This window comes from Sitodiplosis mosellana, unplaced genomic scaffold, assembly GCF_009176505.1.
Source record: "Sitodiplosis mosellana isolate CC-2019 unplaced genomic scaffold, AAFC_SMos_1.0 Smas_scaffold_6165, whole genome shotgun sequence".
Classification (NCBI taxonomy): domain Eukaryota; kingdom Metazoa; phylum Arthropoda; class Insecta; order Diptera; family Cecidomyiidae; genus Sitodiplosis; species Sitodiplosis mosellana.
This window is the reverse complement of record NW_022601406.1, coordinates 1,018,802-1,038,880: the sequence shown is the minus strand read 5'-3', so window position 1 is coordinate 1,038,880 and position 20,079 is coordinate 1,018,802. Positions and strand designations below refer to the sequence as shown.

At 38.7% G+C, this 20,079-nt stretch overlaps 2 protein-coding genes across 2 annotated transcripts in view; one reads left to right on the top strand and one right to left on the bottom strand.

Annotated features, from left to right (window-relative positions):
* Positions 1-20,079, top strand: part of LOC129574585 (neural cell adhesion molecule 1-like) — an 84,458-nt gene that overhangs the window by 9,178 nt on the left and 55,201 nt on the right. The gene's annotated exons all lie outside the window — the stretch shown is intronic.
* On the bottom strand, positions 7,317-9,053 carry LOC129574586 (uncharacterized). The gene is made up of 3 exons (XM_055456777.1): positions 8,158-9,053; positions 7,939-8,072; positions 7,317-7,808 (listed from the first exon to the last, which is right to left on the bottom strand). Exons 1-3 carry the CDS (start codon positions 8,429-8,431, stop codon positions 7,539-7,541), a joined length of 678 nt encoding a protein of 225 aa, XP_055312752.1. The 5' UTR covers positions 8,432-9,053; the 3' UTR covers positions 7,317-7,538.

The following is a 20,079-nucleotide window of genomic DNA, read 5'->3' as shown; positions in this document are numbered from 1 at the left end:
TTCGTCCATAATTTACCGGTTTTGAATGTCGTTTTCCATTTCAAAGAATGCTGCATCCCATCGATAAAGAAGAGAAAAAAAAACACACACACACACAAACCGAATTTGAAACGAATAAATGAAATTGAATCGGTAAAATTCTTTTTTGTGAATACCATGGTGGTGGTTCAATTTGTGTGTGTCTTTTTTTCTGCTCACTAAGTCGAAAAGAAAATTGAAACTTGTTCGATACTTAACTACACATTTAAATGGAAATAAAAGATGAGAGATGGGGAAAAAAAAGAACGAATATGCCACGAGTAGTTGAGATAGTATTTAAAAAGTGGCCTTTTGATTTGCATTTCATCACTCATCAAAGTGTCGCTTTGATGAACAGTTATTAAATTTCGCAAGAATTTGAGTGCGTAGCAGCAAAGAGCCAGACAAAAGAAGAAGTGAAAAAAAACAACAAATTTACTTTTGCATTGAGTCGTCCATTTTATGAAATGATTAAAATTCAACAGAAATATTTAATGAATGCTAATTAAAATGGCTTAATATTTTTGTGCATTCTAGTCTAGTGCAAGCCCGTTCATCTACTTCTTTATTTTAGTTAAGAGCCCAGATCTAGACGACATACACACACACACACACAATGTAATTAAATTGAAAATTTATGTTCGGTTAAGGCCTAAAACTATGAGCAATAATATTCTTTGGCGACGGCCATTGGCATTAGCAATTGTGGGAGATGTGGTGGTGGTGATATGATACACATCATTTCTACATAGATTGCATGGCATTAATTAATAGTTTGCATCTTTTTTTGTGAGCACAGTGTCAGCTAGAGGGCGAGAGATATAGTATAGCAGATAAAGTGAGTGTCTCTTTGATGATTTCATTATCTTTTGTTCGTTGATTCGGTGTGAGTGAGCAGCGTGAATGTTTATGGTTTTGATAAATATTCAACGATATCATATCGTTTAAAATGGTTCCTATTGAATTTAATAAAGAACGACTAAACCCAAGCTGAACTGCAACGAACTTTGTCTTCGTCGTCGTCGTCGTCGTCGTCTGTTCCGCGGAAAATTAAGCGAATGCGTATGTGTGTGTGTACGAGAGAAAGAGAGAGAGAGACAAAACGGGTTCAGTGATAAATTAATGTGACTCTTTTTCGTTTGAAGCGTGCACACATACACACACGCTTGGAGTGTAGGAGAGAGAGAGAAAGAAATGGAATCCCTATTGCAAACGGTTGGTGTCTGTGTTTCGCATTTATTGAAAGTTCACCGCGAGAGAGCAAATCGGAAAAAAAGGATTGCAAGAGCATACGGTTTTATTTATTGTTATATTGTCAACATGGTTAATTGCAGGAATTCTCTTTTTTTCGCTGCTTTCTCATGCATTCGTGAACAATGCGTTGAGCTGAGCTGAACTGTGCGGCGTTGAATTGGGGGGGGGGAGGAATACGAGAGCAAAAAAAATGTATACCAGCCTCGATTGGACGAGATAAGTATCGCATAAAATCAGTGGCAATGATTATTTTTTTTGCTCACTCACTTGCCCCATGCCATGCCGTTGTCGTCGTAACTGTTGCCAATTGTCGACTTTGAATACGCGTGCACTGTGCCCGAATGATGAATCGCAAATGAATTGGTTGAGCACAAACCTTTCAATACGCATTGATTCGAATGCTCGTTGTCGTGTAATGGCAAATTACACGGCTGCCAACAATCGTAACTGATATCATGATAACAGCCTGGGCGCACGAGATACATTACTAACTATTCTATTGTACCTGCTTTGCACGGGACACAATCGTGTCTCTCCCTTTCTCATACTCCCACCCACTCACTCTCTCACCATCTCGTTCGTTCGTTTGCTGTCTCGCTGTTCTGCGTCGCTTCTTTAATTCCATAAATGGAATTGCGTTAGTAGCAATTTCACGAAAACCCCCATTAAATCACATTAATCAGATTCTTATTAGAAACATCGGTAGATTACTTTTCAAAGGCAAAAACACTTAACATAATTTATGCGAATGCAAGCAAAGTACGCGGGCATAGTGTTAAGAGTTTGAGTTTGCGAGAATGCGATATAGAGAATGCGATCAAATGAGAGCAGCAACAGCAGCAGCATCCGAACTAGCGAAGCGAAAGCCAAGGAGTATGGGGTAGATGGTGGTGGGGTTTACATTTTCTCTTGTTCGCTCTCATTCAACCATTATCATCGACAAAATAATTAAATGCGCGCACAATACACAATACAATGCGATTTGTGGCTTGGGATGCGATATGCAAAATTATCTACCTATAATTTTGCGATTGTGTTTCAATTAATATTTCGAATGCATTTCTAGATTCTCGCTCTACCTCTGTCGCTCTTGCTCACTTCCTCCCAATCTCATCGGCACTAAAGCATTTGCACTCATGAAATATGAATCGCAAAAATTATTTGAATAAATCATGTAAAATGAAAAGATGTATCAATTCAAAAACGGCTCATGTTCAAATTAGGTATGGAATGTATGTGTGTCGGTGTATGTTTATTTGCTGCAAGTGGTGCACAAATGAGCGCGGTCTTATGGTTTTGATTGCAATCGCTCACAACGACGGCACACCGTACCATACACAATAAAAACACAGAGACTGAGCCACCATCAAATGTTGAACTGCCAAATACGATGACACTCACTAGTATTCAGCGTCGCCGGTCGGTTACAACGAACGTGCAACTTGGCCAATCGAATCGTTGTTAGTCTCTCTTTCTCATGCTCTCGCATTATTCATCGCCGAAAACACAACACAAAATTTACAAATTGCATTACACAAATAACCGAAAACTGTACGGATACGCAATATTAGTTCCAATATCTATATGCAGGTATGCACGACGCTATAATAGCGTGATGTGAATTATACACATTACATGCAACCTATTACATTTTACATACACCAATTTTGCATAGAAGCAGCAACAGCAGCAGCAGCAGCGCCCGTGCAAACATTCACTCTTTATTAATGATATTCAAATGCGAATGCAATTCAAATGGTGTTTTTCATTTTCATTCTCATTTTTCGTCTCAATCGCCATCTTGCAGAATAACCTTTTGCCGATGGAGCTAGCTACTCGCTGCTCGGCTGCGCTCACTCTTATTCTCGCATCATCAGCGTAAGTTTTTATCTCCTTTCATTCAGACAGTGACTCTTGATCTGCCAAACGGTTGTGATGTGGCTGCTGCTGCCGCTGCTATTGCTGTTGCTATTGCTTTGGCGCATTTTCTAGTTCCGGTGTTTTATTGGAAATGTTGGTTAGGTGGAGCTAAGCCAAAGCCAAAGCCAAAGCCGAAATACCAGGCCAGATAATCCACTCCGTGCACTGTGTGTGTGTGCATAAGTTGTACGACTTCATGTGGATTTTACTTGTTTTTCGGGTTGGATCTCTCTGGAGATGCTTTTTACTTCTCCGAAATATATACACATTTTTGTTCGACTTTTTTTTCTTCTTCTTCTTCTTCATTTTTGTTTGACTGCTCTTTTTTCCACTTATTCGCATCTCTCGGCTGAGCTCGTTTTCATTTTTCTTTATGTGTATTTGTGTGTGTGTGTGTGCTGTTTTGTTGCTTGAAAAACCAAAAATTGAATACATTTGGCCCTTTCCAAAATAGACGATGTGAATATCGTCTCGTTACCACATTTTTTTTTCTCGATTGTTGCTTTTAGTTTTCCATGCACATTATTGTCTTTTGTTTCGTGTTTGTTTGTTTTTTCTCTCTGTTTATTTCATTTGGTGTATGCGAAAATGTTCTCATCTCGAAATGTCCCATTCGACCGTGGCAAAGACCGAAACAACCATCACATCACAATCGGTATGCATACGTATAGTAGCGCTTGGCATATCGCTAACACCACCAGTTCACTCACTCCTTCGCCTCAGCTCACTCTCGCTCTCGTATGCATGCATTTATGTTTATACTCTGTCTATTGATTAATGGTGATGCTATCATTATACGGGTAATTTATCACTAATTTACAGCATCAACTTTACGACGTTTTTTTTTCTCTGTTGAAGGAATCTAAATGTTCACATATAATTTTTTTTTGTCTTCATTTTCTTCCATTTCTTTCTTTCATTCATTGGTCGTTTGGGTTCTTTACTTGTTTCTGTTCCGTTTGCTCTTTGCGGTTGTCCATGTTCCATTCACTCGTACTCTCCCGATCACTTCTTAGGACCTCACTCCCTCTCTCCCGCTCGCTCGATCTCTAACTCCCATTTTGTATACATGTTTATAAATTACAAGTCATAAGTTCATTAAATTTCCAACGGCAAAGAGCCGCAAATAATGCCATTGCATTTCGTTTCGCTCGTTATTTTCAAATGGATTTTCGTTCATGATCATGAAACCGTCATGACAATGCCATTATATTAACTTTAATAAACGCACATCGTAATTAACATTTAACTGAATTTTTTTCGCTTGCCTTTTTTTCTGTCTTTCCTCTACTAGCTGTTCTTTTTTCTTCTTCTTCTCTTATTTTCTTTTATTTTTAATATATATCCAGTTGTCGTCTATTACAGCAGCATCTCGAAGATTGCATGCCGCATAAATTTCAAATTAAGAAAATTAAGGCAACGACCGTATTTTGTTTTTCTGTTTCGGTCGTTGTTTGACTTGTCTTTAAATTCGAAACGATCGATTTTAAAGTGAGGAAATGTTGTGTACTCTCAAAAAGAATTCACTTGATTGCTGTTGCGATTGCTGCTGATGTTATGCCATTGGATTGGAAAGCAAACATTTGGGCCATGTCACAAAAAATTTACGATTCAAACACGTTTTCGCCATCGTGAATTCCTTATTGAGAAATCTATTTTTAATGTTTGGCAATCGTTTGATTTTCATTCCCATTGCGCTGTGTGCATGTATTTTTCTTTCTCTCCTTTTCCATTTTGCTGTGTTTTTTTGTGTGTTTTGTTTCAAAACCTGACAAAAATTTTATTCGTGAATATTGGATTTGTTGTTTTTTTTCTCGTTGGTTTGCTTCATCATTTTGATTCATTTAATGAACCCTCATCAAAGCTTGATGTTTTGCTTCAGCTGTGAATTGATTGAAAATCACTCTTGCCAAATCACGATGAATGGGTGTGTATGTGCGTACGATAGAAAAAAGTATCAAACTTGTAAAAAGAATTATGAAAAGGTATCTAATTATCAGGCGTCTACTGTATATGGAATTGTCCGTGTATCGTTGTTGTCCATTTGAAATGGTTTAATGTCTCTTTCTCTCACCCTCTCTCATTTTCTCGCATCCCTCTCTGTCGTTCATTTCTATGAGGGCAGATGATGCAAAAGTCGCTTTTAAAATTCCGTTCGGTGCTTAGTATAAATACCAAAAATCAGTATTCAGTGTTTCAAATGAAAGCATGCCCAAAATACGGAAACATCTTCGATGGCACCAAATTTAAGCGAACTTCTCCCGAACAGTGCCGCACACAAAGAGAGAGAGAGAGAGAGAGAGAGAGAGAGAGAGAGATAGATAAAGAGTGAGAGTGTGAGCAACGTATAAGAAGAAAAAAACGAAAAAGATGCGAGAAAGAAAGAAGAGAAGAAAAATGAATCACTTTGTTCGGTTCGCATCCATATGACCCTTCATTTTTCGTTTGGAAACGGATTTTTGTTTTTCATTCTTTTTCCCATTCATTCATTCACTCAGCATTTTGCACACATATACAGCGGCAGCCAGCAGCAGCAAATTAAAAATTCTAATCACATTTTCCGCAGCGATGAATGGTAGGGCAAATGAGCTTCCAGATTAGAAGTTAGAAATTCCAAATGGCAGATATATTCCCGAAATTGCTTCGTTTTTTTAATATTCACTTTAAAATGCTGATGAGCACCGCCACCTCTAATAAGATGCATCCTGTGCTGGTCTTTTTTATTCTGCTTCTGGTCCGTGTATAAAATTGGCGGTTGTCGATGATGTTTGTGCTTGACGCGCTAAAAACGTTTGCCAAATGGATTTTTGCCTGAATATATATATATATATATATATATGTGTGTGTGTGTATGAACCGACGAAGAGAAAAAAATCATTTCAATCTCTTCAGAGACACCATATTTTGTTTTGCAAAATTCGTTCGGTGGGACTGTATTTCTGCGATTGATATGACTTAACTCTCCGTTCATTTTTTTTTCTATTCGTCTCACATGCCATATACAGTGACATAAAGTGTGTATGTTTGTGTATGCATGTGGAAAGAATGAAAAGAGAGCAAAGAACGCGAAATAATCAGAGATCGGTTTGATTCTGGAGCGTAAAATGCAGATTTATTGATGTGCTCACGATTATCGACTGGAGAATTTTCAAATCGATTTTCTTTTTAATTCAGCACAAGAAAGTTGGTTTTGACACACGATGCCATCGCCTCCGGGCAGCAACAGAAGAAATAGCAGCAATGGAACGTACCCAAGGTACGCCACAAAGGGGCACACGGAAAATTATGATTATTGCAGTCTTAGCAGCAGTCCGTGTCGCGTTCAATCGACAAAGCCGAGAATACAAACCAGCACAGAAAATACTTTGTCCTTGTTCTCGCACTCTCTCTATAGCTCGCTCACTCAGACTTAACAATGTGCCAATGAGTGTAAAACATACGCACACACACATACACCATCCACATTGGCCCATATTGTAATATGAATGCAGCATTGCATGACGATACGAATGGCCATTAATCGTTCATTTAAATTTTCCATATGATTCCGAAATATTTATTAACCAATTATCAACATGGGATATCTGTGTTTGTATAACTCGGTGAGCATATGCATGTATTTTTGTTGTTGCTGTTATTCTTTTTCTTTTTTTTTTCATTTTGTTGGTCACAAAAGGGACACACTGTTGATGCGTTAGCGCTAATCTATGTAATTATGACAATGATGGCACATACACGCCCGACAATGGGTCTGGTCATTTTCTTCCATTATACCATATCTCGTCTGTGAAATGCAGTCCGAAAAACCACAGCACCAATAAACACATCTGTTATTCAATTGAAATGCTTTTTCGACTGTGTGTGTACCAGTTTATGTGTATGTGTCACGTTTTTGTCAAAGCATTTACACCGGACAGACAAAAAAAAATAACATGCCTCGATATTTCGTTTGTATCTTCCGTTTTTGTCGATGCAATTGAATCCATTCCGATATTTGGATGCATCGATTGAGCTATTTTCGGACACACTCACACATAGAGTTAGTCAGAAACCTAGAATAGTGTTTATATACTCACTTACATGCACAATTCTATAGAATCCATGAAATGAAAACGACCAACCAATTTAACATGCAATTCAATTTTTCGGTTTTATTAGTGACATTCAGGGGGATTCATTGTCAACAATTTTCAAATGTTTCAATTTTCCTAATGAAAATTGAGTCAAAGTACAAAATGCAATTGAATTGTACAAAAAGACGAGGAAAAAAAATATTTGAACGAAATTCAAATGAATTACGTATGTAAGAAAAAAAGAGAGGAAAATCCATCATGATAAAATAATAATTAATTGAGTTGAATGATCGATGGTTTGTTGCGAATTGCTGCCTGCAATGATGATGCTTCGTTGATGGACAACATTTCATAGGCCGATTGTAGAATGGTCTCTCGTGCTGGGCAATATCGAATTGTGTGTGCAGAATCACCGGATGCACCGCAAATTCGGCATTTGTATTCACGCAACCGAGGGCAACACACCCGATTTCGATTATCCTTCACTTTATGCGATGTATACACATGCTCCTGTTCGCCGTTGTTCTTGCAAAATACACAAAACTACAAGCAGCAAAATCGAAAACAAACAGAAATATAACCGGATGAGTGGACATAGGCAGAAAAATAATAATCACAAAACGGGTGGAAAAAGTTAAATACGGGGAAAAAAAACCGAAGTAAAAATACTCACTAGTTTTGCTGTTGGTAATTTTGATGACCATTTCTTTTGTCCCTTGTGCTGTTGCTGCTGCTGCTTGTTGGCAGTGAATTTGTCGTGCTGCTTAATCGCCGCCACCGCTACATTCCGTGGCAAACAAAGATCCGCTGCAAAGTATATACGAATATAATGAACGAAATAGAAAAAAAAATGCGTCGAACCATTTGTTAAATGTTGATGAATAAAAATTACAATTTGCCAATTTCCGTATTTCCGTTGCACATTCATCCACCGTTTGGCCGTTGTTGGTCGTGTGGTGTGTACGATTCCCATCGATGTTGGTGCTGTTGTTGTTGTTGTCGACATCACCCGCGTCGTTCCTGGCTTCGTTCGTGCCGTTGCTGTTCAATTCGGTCGAATTTGGCCATGCATCGAGCGAGAAAAAAAACTCGTCCACGAATTTGGCCCGCAAATATTCGCCAATGTCATTCGATCCGAAAATGGAATCGACTTTTGTTGTAGTCATAATAACAAATAAACAATAACAGAAATGTCAACAGGAACGGCAGAAAAGAAAAAAAAAAACAAAACAACGGGTGCCAGAGCAAGAGAGAAACGACAAACAATGTGCAAAAAAAACTTGTCTTTTTTTCTTCGGAAGCACAAACGCTACGAGTCGTCAGCAATTTAATTAAATGCACAGATATTACATTAGTCGAAGGATCTGATTTCGACTCTTTTTTTTATCTCTTCACTCTTTTCGATTTTTCTATGTTTTTTGTTATTCACACGAGTTAGAGCACACGAAAATTTCGTAATGAAACAACGATGAGCAACAAAAAAACCACCGAGAAAAATGAAAATGCTAGTCGATGTGACAATTAGCACGATTTCGATTTGGCTGACATTTCGGCTGTATATGGTGCGGTGTGTGTATTTACTAAAGCACGATGTGACTTATTAGGCGCAAAATGTGTCATTTATCCCCGGTCAAGTGATATGTCAAAACGCAATAGTCGACAAACACACACAGCAACAGCAACAGACACGTACACACAAATGAAAAATCGAACTGATCAAGTCGGTGAATATTCCAGTGTGCGATTGAGTATACGGTGGCGCGTGGTGCTTGTGTATATGCGCATCTGTGAACAGGGTCCAGTGTCGAGACTTTGTGTGAAATTCACCGTTGCGGTATTGCAATAACAACGACGTCGACAACAACAACAACAGCAGCAACAGCAAATGAAAAACGATGACACAGATATACAAAGTGCTCACAGCAATTTTGTCAAAATATCTCTATGTGTCGCTGGCAAAAACGACACATATATTTTAGCATTGGCAATTTATTTATTTTTTCGCTCTCTTTCTCTCTCTCTCTTTCTTTTTATCTCTGTTTCTCTTTCATCTATTCCGCTTAAACGGGTGGAACACTTTTGTGAGTGAGTCATCGTTTGGATTTCGATTTATTAGATTTCATAAATTGAAAATTTTTGAAGCGATCGCTAAATTCTGTGAACTGTGTGTATGAGCATGAAGAAACCTGATGCATTATCAACAAACAAACAATTTATTTGCTCTTTCGTCATAACAAGCAACAAACCGGAGAGAAAAAAACAACAACAACAACAATATACAACGGCAAAATTAAATTCCTGCTGGTTAAATCACGGAACAAATTTTCGTCGATTTTATTTTTTTTTCTCGCTTCGTTTCGACTGTTATGATTTTTTCTTCTGTCGCACACGAAAATAAAAATAATAACCATGGTTCGTTTGTCGTTTGTTCTGATTCTTATTTTAATTAAATTCCGCATTTCATTTTGAAGATTTTCACGTTGGGTTGACTTTTCTCTATTGAAGCTGAGGGCGCTGGAATGCGAATGTGCAACGAAATAAATTGTTGTTTTTGAGGCGCCATTTGCTTGTTTCTTGGTACACATTCGCACGGATCCAACATTGAAATCACCGGCACTTTTGCTCGTTGCAATTTCGCCATTTTTTCTGAGCTCTGATGCAATACGGTTGATGGTAACTGCGACTGTGGCTGCTGTTGCCGTTTATTTTTTTTTTGTTATTGGTAGTGTTTGTCGTTTGGATCCGTGTCGTTTGGTTCTGGTCGACATTTTTAGCACTTAACACTGTTTTTGTGTAGATTTCGTTCTCGTTCATTCGATTAAGTGCGTTTGCAATGCAATTTGACGCCAAAGTAAGAACGTAGGACGAGCGAACAAACAGAAGCGAGAGCAAGGTATGAAGAAAGAGAGAGGGGCAGGATGCAAGAGAGACAGAGTTCATTTACAGAGTGGGCGTTTGTGTATACATTGCACCGATGCACAGATTACAGGACTCAAAGTGTTGTAATGTTCGAATAATGACGGTATAATATTTCATGAGCATCGGTATACAATTTCGAATTAATTAAAACACTGGAACGAGCTCCTTAAACAGGTGAAAGATACACGGGCAGGTCAACTCTTCCGTCGCCATCATCGTCAGCATCATCGTTATACATTTTTGCCAATTTATTTGTGTGTGTGTGTGTGAGATCGAGAGAGTGTGGAGGACATTTCTGGAAATTCTACTCGTTTGGCAGCATTAAAAGACGAGAGAAAGCTGATGATGGTGCCGATGATGGCAACAACTTAATACAATTTCTGTAAAAATGAAACTCACTGCTCACTTTCGCATCCTAATCTCAGTATGCGTTGTGTTCTTCATTCTTGCTTCTCTGTGACGGTTTCACTATCTCCCGCTCTCTCTCTCTCTCTCTTGTTCTTGTTCTTGTTCTCATTTACTCACTCACACCATCGCTCATTCTCACTCGTTTGTACAGCAACTGAGACAAAAAAAGAACGAATTTATTTCTCGTCATACATCAAAGTGTTTATCCAGCATTTTTGTATGTTTCGATACGAAAATCGTTCGTTCGCTATATTTTCTTGTGTATTTCGGATACATAAAACCGGTGTGTGTGTGTGTGTTTATGTGTACGCGCCAGAGAAATGAATGCATTTAAGAGGATTTCGTTCTTCGTTTCATAATAATTCGTTCGTTTCAATTTTCACATTGCATGAGAGAGAAAAATGTGCTCGCATTTTTCATGAAAAATCTATCTTTATTGAACGAGAGCGAGCGAGCGTGCGAGAGAAAGACAAACAATTTTTTATAACTGATATCATATATACGCGGAATTGATTTAGAGCGAATGAGCGAGCGAGAGAACGGAACGAGCGAAATTACTAGTTAAAAAAAAAGAAAAAAGAGCGAATGAGAGGCAATGTATAGTGTTCGTGTCATTCATAATTTTTGACTAACATCAAGATACTCGCAAAATTGTTTCATTTTCTTCTACATCGATTGCATTGCTGCCAACGTTTGCACACGTTTTTATATAAACGTGAAAACCAACTGAATATCGTGCTCGCGCGATCTTACCATACACACAGCAAGAGAGAGAGAGAGAGAGAGAGAGAGAGAGAGAGAGAGAGAGAGAGTGAGAGAGAGCTAGCGAGTGAGTGAGTGTATGGAGCACGAAGAAATTGGCACCTGTAATGAGAATTCTATTACATGTATTGGAGAAGCAACAGCAGCAGAAGCACGTTTGCATTGACTCTGTGTGACAATTCGAACGAATAACATAAATACTTAATTGCATTGTCGATGGATAATTCAAATAACGTCAACGTCGTTGACATTTTGTGATTGCAAAACCAACGGAGAAAACAGAGATACCAAGACACAGAGAATGAAGAGAAGGAAAAAATAAGATAGATATATATTCAAGGAAAATTGTATGAGTGTGTTTGCGTCCTTTTTCTTGTGCAGGCAGTGAGTTTGTGTACAATTCAACATTCGAAGATGATTCAATTTAATATCAATACCTCTTGAGGTTGTTGCATGAATACCTCGTCCGTCCTCCCACCCACTTAAGCCACCGTCACTGATGACAACGGACAAAATAAATAATAAAAAATTCTGAAGAAAAATAAAGACTTTGCTATAATTTTTTCTCTTTTCTTTTGTTCTTCGTCGTTGTCATTTTATTTTTCTCTTCTTCTGTTCTTCAATTTTTGTATTGTTGTTGACAAATCCATAATGCGATGACAATGCACTGCCGAGTTCCATCTTTTTTCACGTTTCATTGCGTTTTAGCATTATTGACGGCAATGGCAGCACCGGCACACTGAATACGTTTTTCCGAGAGGATAAACCAAGAACGATGTGGACAGATGAAGAAGCAAATCGACTAACGAACAACGCAATGGTATGCATACACACACACCGGAGCTAAAACGGAACAAAACCATTCAAAGAAAGAGAGAAATGAGCAAGAAGAAGAAGGAGGAGAAGAATAAAAAAAACACACATAACATAACGACGAAAACTACAACGAAACGAATGTATAAGGAAAACAAATTCATGGCGAAATGCAATGAATATTTAAAGTGGACGACGAAGACGAAGACGAAGACGACGACGACGACGATTCCATATCCAGTGCATGTTAGCATGAACGGGAACAATTTTTGCATGGTCAGTTCGTTAAGTTACGGAAATGCAGTCACTTTGAAAAACTATGCAAAATAATGATTGCGTGTAACGAACACATGTTTCAAATATCACATTTTTCTTCGGCGTGTGCGCTTTTTTTCTGCTGTCGGTGTATTTCGTCCATCACTCTCTCTCTCTTGTTTTCAATTTTTCGAATCAAAAGTGTGCCGTTGTTCGTTTTCGATTTTGAATTCCTTTGCAATGCCGAACGGTAATCGATAGCACATTGTTCAATTCGAACATATTTCTCGTGCTGTCAACGTTTTTTCTTCTTCTGTTTTCATTTTGTTTCGGTTCGCCTTCACTCTTTTTTTTCTCCCTCTCTCTCTCTCCCTCTCTGTCGATCGATCGGAATTGGGGGGCTGTTTGGCTCATGGTCAATGTTCAATGATGCGACACTGAACGCAACTATGGTGTGTAGTAGCAGCGAGTGTCAACTAAAACCAAAATGAATGATTGGACCAACACACTAAATTTACAGCCAAATATACGACTACCTACCCACGTTCGTCGAAATCGATGACACTTTTCTGTTCCATCTTCCATGTCAGAAGAGTCAACGGAAAAAGACGTTTGTTGGTTTTGTTGACGATGTGGCGTTGTGTTGTCCTCGTCGTCGTCGTCGTCATCGTCATCGTCAAGAATTCGACAAAGTACTTAAAGCGCTAGTTGTACCATAATTTAATCATGCAATTTTCTTTGCTTCATTAATATTTAGGCAAACTCTTTCAATTTCCATTAGATGTATGTCGTTTATCAAATATTTATGTAGCCAAATGGTTGTGTTGCGGAAGTGTAAAATTTGGATAAGTTTCGGAAAATGTCATTAATAAGATATGGGACCCGGGCGTTTTACATACTTTCGAACTTTCTAAAACGCATATGCTCATTTTCATTTCCCCTCTCTCGCCGCCCATTAGTTCACTTACTCACTTCTTTGGCGCTCAAAATGTGTGTGTGTGTTTTCCACCCATTTTATATATATGTTGGCAGCTGCTTAATTCGAAGCTTTTGCCATACTAATTGTTATTATAATTACAATTTGCTTTTTCCCTCCGAACGTTACCTGAAAACACATCCAATCCCATTATATCACTCATTTCTTCACTCTTCATGTCACTGCTCCTCACTCATTCTCACGTTTTTGTTCGCATATTTATCACTTTGTTCTTCCCGCTGCTTTTTTTCTTTTATTCCAAAGTAAATATGTACGGCATTAGCAAATCCGGTGAAAAACTTTGCCGCTGCCAGGCATTTATCGGAGCGCCAAGTATCAATCAACACTTGCGATTGCTCAAGCACAAAATCACATTTCTACTTCAAACGTGGTGGCGGCAAAGCCATTGCCATGCACGCACATCCGCACACACACATATTATTCGCAACGATCCATAAACCCGTGTGCACGCCGCTGCCACGCTCATCGCACAATTGACGATGTGAGTAAAATGTAACCGAACGTACGAAGTGAATTAAAACGATGGTGGAACAATTTTGCGGAAACTTTTATGTGCACAATTAATTGGTGGTGCTATCGTTTTTAAACTGAAAAACAACAATTAAAAACAATCAATTGAGTTTAGAGGAATTAAAGGGATAAACATACATATGGAGAGAGTGAGTGCGAGTGTGAGTGTGAGAGAGAAAATGTATACGTGGCGGCTTTTTTACTTTTGCGTGAAGTAAATGAAATGAGCAGCAATTAAAAATGCAGAGAGAGAAAGAGAGAGAGAATGAGCACAAAAATGCAAACATAAATTCTCATAGTACTTTAGATTATATGCGGTAGCCGGGCCATGGATTAAGAATGATGTTGGTGTTTTATTTTCCATACACATTCGGATACGTGGTGCGGCGGTTCTGGGTTTGAATTTTTCGGTTCGTGCAAACACGAATAACGGTACATTTTTATGGAAAGAAATAATAACTTTGCAGCGAGAGAGCGGGAGAGCGGAAGAGAGAAAAAGTATCAAATTAATTTCAAGTAAAAATGCCAAAAATGATTTTGGTCGTTTCGGTGCGCCGCTCTCACTTTTTTCCCGCTCTCTTTCGCTCTGAACATTTTGCTGACCACACAGCCGCTCCAAAATGCGATTTATTTCATGCGGTTTATGGTGAAAAACGACTTGACCAATCTAAACAATGTAGTAAATATGCATTTATGGGCTAGCAATTTATGTTGAAAATGCCAGGCATTATTTTCCATCAAATGATCGGTTGGTCGCGGTGGTGCGATGTGGTGCGGTGGCAATGTTGGCCGGGTACAGAAAAAAAAGCAATCACAGTAAAATCGAAATCAATTAAGGCAGTGTTAATGCGAATGAAATTCTAAGTTTTTCCCGTCTCTTAATAGACACGCTGCAGAAAATTGAAATCACTTTGAAAAGTGTTCAACCTGTCCGAAGGCAAGCTTTAATCAAGCAATGCTCTCTTTTTTTTCGCTCCACGCTTTCATTCTATTAAAATGTATAACAACAAAGTATTCGCACTCCTACGACATGGAATGGCCGGAAAAAAGAGCACCAAAGATAAAACTAAATGGCGAAAATGTGTAAGAGGAGAAAATGGCAGAAACATTCACTCTATGAGATTAGTGCTAACGATAGCCGAGGATCTCTCAGTGTCTGTCTGTCTCTCGCTGTGTGTGTGTGTATGTGCTTGTGCAACAAGAGAGGTCCGAGATGGCCGAAACGTAAATTAACCGAATATTTTCGTGCCAGCAAGTGAAATGCCATCACCTTACACAGCCTAGACACACTGAATGAATTTTTTTTTTGCACAGAAAAAAAGAAATTGAAACACGTCGAAATGAAAGCATTACAGTTTTTTCGCTCTGCTGGGCTATAGAATCTAATGAATTTAGATCAGACAAAGGAAGAGGAGAAGAAGAAAGAGGAGAAGCAGGAGAGAAGTTTTTGCTCTCAATGTGAAGATTTTTAATTCTAATAATATGACAATTGATCACTTGAATCGAGTCGCTCAACCAAAATGAGCAATGTGGAATGGAATTCGGTTGCATTTGTGGTATAACCACCATAATCCAACGTTGATCCGATCGATTCAAAGAATGAACGTCGACAACGTCGTTTGAAATATGTTTAACCTTTTTTTGCCATTTTTTTGCTTGACTTTTAAACAATGTTAACGAAGCGCAATTATTTTTATTGAAATGACTTTAGATTTTAACGTTGCCGAGTGCACCAGTGCACCATGGTTTTATAATTAAAAATGCAGACTTTCATACTTTATCAGATTTAATTCGATGAAAAGTTGCAACAAGGAAGAAAAAACTGCACTGAAATTTTGCGACAAAAAACATGACAAGAATTCACCTCAAATTTCTGGTATCCTTTGTTATTTGCTCTCTCTCTCTCTCCAGAAAAAATAAATAAAAACCATACACACAGCGCACAAAAAATGCTCATTAAAATTCCGGCAAACCGTTGAAAAAATCCTGAATATTAAGAGCATATTTTTGTAATTTAATGTAAAAGATTAATCGCATTTGATTAGTTTCAGTTGTTTGTAATGCTTGTTATATTTAAAGTGAGGGCGCGGTGATGGTGGTGGCGGCAGCAGGCAACGTTGACAACGACGGCACCAACGACCGTTCTATTTATGCGTTGTTCGCTTTTGATGATTACCGTATAAAACATGGCACGTAAACGATATCATTGTTAGTGAGGTGTGGAAAAGCCATAAACTACAGAATCGCGATTTGTTTACAAGATTCCGTCCCCCCTTTTCTATATATTCTATCATGTCCATAGCAGTTAGCGTTTCAAACGAGCATTACTCTCGCAATAACGAAATAGAAAAGCAGCAAAATAAGACGAAGTACAGAACGAAAAAACCGAATATAAAGATCCAAGCGAAAGTTTTATTCGTCGAAAATCCTGACCAAATCCGTTCCGAAAATTGTCGCGTACTTTTTGTTTTATCCTCTCATAGCTAAAAGCAGTTGGTCGCTAAAATCCCGCGCTAGCCACGGTTCAGAAAATGCAATGCAATGAACATATCTCGCGCATATTCTGCGTGGCTTTATTCGAGCGAACGACAGAGACAGAGAAAAAACATACACACACAAACCAAAAAAAGGGCAATGTTTTTGAAGTCTTATCTAAAATGTAATTATGCAAATACCCAAACGACGCCGTTCCTGTTTTTGAATCCATTGTGAACGGTAACGAAGGAGAGCGAACGAGCGAGACACTGGAACCGAACAAGCGTACCAAAAAAAAAAAGCAGAACAAACGCAATCTCGCTCTCGCATATTTATTCTGTCGTGAAATTTTATTTACTTGTCTGTCATCAGCTCGGATTTTATGGCATAAGTGGTTGGTTTTTGGATTGGCTTGGGCGAAAGTAGAAACATTACAATAAAACACTATCAGGCAAAAAGCAGCAACAGCCCTATATTGCAACTAACCAAAACCGATGTAATGCACTTTTTTTCTCTCACTCACTCATTCGCTCATTCTCTCTCACTTACTCGCTCGTGTGCTTCCATTTGATTCTCGCGTGTGTTGCGACGTGAGATGAAACCGATGAAATCTCAAGTAAAATGAAACGATCTTGAAATCAAATCAAATAAAAATGCTGTGTCGCGCGAGCGTTTGAAATGATTTGGAAATTGTAAATGAACAAGAATGAAACGAATGAGCGAACCCCTCAAGTAGCAACATCAACGGCAGCAGCAGCAACATCCCCGCATATATTCCATCCGAATGTGTGATGTAATAATGATATATGTAATCATTTTATTGAATAAGATGAAGACGACACATAATTTATGCAAATTAATATGAAGTGCACGACGAAACACGGTGGTGATGATGGTGATGGTGATGGTGCTGTTGTATGCTGGCTGACTGAGTGGTGGGAAATGATTCATCTCTATTTTCGGTTGCAATCCGAATAATCGATGTGTGTTTGCTTTTTAGTCATTCAGTGTGACAAATGTGCTGCAATCTGAACGGTACATATACATATACACAGAATGCCATTTTCGAGTTTTACCTCTTAACGAAATGGGTATCGATTGTGTGTAAAGAGGGTTGTGTTGTTACGCTATCTATCTGTATATCTCTCTCGCTCACTGTGCTCAACATCGTCATCGTCGTCGTTGCTGATTCGAAATGACATCGGCATAGTGCTCAGCACATAATTCCGCCACTATCGCGGACTAATCTACAAAGCAAACGGCATCAATACACACCATCGATTCAATGAACAGTGTGTATATCTGTATGCTCAACAAACGGCAGCAAATGCGATGCGATGGTTATGTTGCCGTTCCGTAAAATTGATGCAATAAAAAGAATGACGGGAGAGATGTGGAAAAAAACAACGTATAGCACACATAGAGTGCGTATCAAAGAAATAAGAAGCATGAAAACCAGAAACACACACGATCGAACACACATACACAAAAAAGCAGCAGAGAGCTAGAGACAATGTGTAACTAAACCACGGTGGTTCACATTTATCTGTGTAAATGCATTTAAACAGAGAACACGAGCGGAGTACACACACACACACAGAGAGAGAGAGAGAGAGAGAGAGAGCGAAACGCACCCAGTGAATCCGATTCACTGAATCTAAAGTCTCATTCACTCAGTCAGCCACAAGTAATTTCATTCGGATTGCCGATAAGGGAGAGAGAAAGAGACTGAGCTGAACTCAATGTTCACTCAATGCCGAGTATTTTACGCAGCAAGCAATACAATCAAATTCGAGAAATAAAAGCAACAGCCACCACAGCAGCAACGGCAGCAGCATCAACAGCACAAATAAAGAAAGGAATCATTTAAATAAACAATTGAAATAAAATACGACGCGGAATCGCTTATGGTAAAACGCACAAAAGCCGAACGAAAAATAAAGATCAAAACAAAAAAAATACGAACGAAGAGTAGAAAAAGAAGAAAAAAAACATTTCCATTTAAATGAACTTCATTAAAAACAGAAAACGATATATGTCTCGGTTGTTGTACAACAGTCGGAGAGAGAGAGAGAGAGAGAGACAACAGCCCAAGACCCGATCTGCAATCAATTGCCCCGCCGAAATGGATATAAACTCTCTGAAATGTGTATTTCGAAGTGAAAGATTTGGCCAACAATGAAATTGGTATTTTTTTTGCTGTTGTTGTTCGGAAAAGGAGCCGAATGAGAATCCACAACAGCAACAGTATCAGCGGTAATGGCAACAAAAACAAAATGTAACCGGAGAAAGAGCGAGCAGAGAGAGAGAGAGAGAGAGAGAGAGAGAGTGTATGAATTACGTATACGTTACATTTGTCGCTAGAAACACATTCAAAAGTTGGGCTGATTTAAATTGAGCCTAATTCGAATCTCAATTTGTCCCTCTTTGGAATTGCCGATTTAATCCGCTATGAAATTTGTTGCCAAAGTGAGTTGGCCCGTGAAAGCAAAAGGGTGTAAACACACACACACACACACACTGTTTCTACTCTGAATTGCTATAGAAAAAAAAGTTTGCGTTTTTTGTGATGCGTTTCTTTTCTGCGCTCGCTTGCTCTCTCTCCCTCTAAAATATCCCTTTGTTATTTCTGTTTTTAATGTTCTCTAGTCTGTCACTCACTCCGGTGAACAATGGCGTAAAAGGGAAGGAATCACTATTATCAATTACCAGTGCAATAAGATCTAAAAGAGTAATTTTAATGGATAGAGATTAAATGCCCTTTTTTTGGTATATGTACGAGTGAATACGTGCGTGTAATAAACTCAACTGTGTAACAAAACAACCGAGGTTCTGTCACTTAATATCTTTTAAATATAGAATTAGGCCAACCTTATAATCCCCGAAGTGATTTGTACTTGAAAACCTTAAAACACGGAACTTACTTACAATCGGTGTCTCTCCCTTTGCCTTTGTCTCTGCTTCTTTGTTGAGCTGTCATGATTCTCAAGTGCCAATTTGAAACAGCACTCTTCATTGTTGCGTAAAAAAAGTCGTAGTAGTAGTCGTCGTCGTCGTCGTCGACAATATGCTAATAAAAATGCATGAACCTCCATTACTAGAATTCGATTGATTTCGGCTCCACTGTACCAGACAAAAAAAGGTTCGCCTTTATCCGAATTCCATCAAATTGGCATATTTTGGTGGAAATCTTTGCATGGGAAATTATCCGAGATGGCCTGAATAAATACACGGTACAACACAAAACACAGGCAGGCGGACAGGCAGGCTATACGTCGAAACATCATTGAAAAATGCAAACGTAGCCAAGCTACAAAATGTTGGATCACGTTACCGTCTCCATCCCTCTGTCTCTTGCATTGCCCATGGCGATAGTGGTGGCTGTCAGGTGCTGTTAGAATTCATCGAATAAATATGAAGAGAGAAAAAAAAAGACCGTTCATATTCCGTTCGTATTCGGTAGGTCAGTTTGTGTATGGTCGCGCATTTGCACAGCATCCACGGGATCATGGCATTGTTACACGCTATTAACGATGATGATGATGATGACGACGTGTTTTATGTATGCTCAAACGAAATTTGTACACGGCAACACGTCAAATAATACATCAATCGTTTTTCGAGGCAAACCGAGATGGAGAGCGAGAGAGAGAGAGATAGAGAGAAAAACGTGCG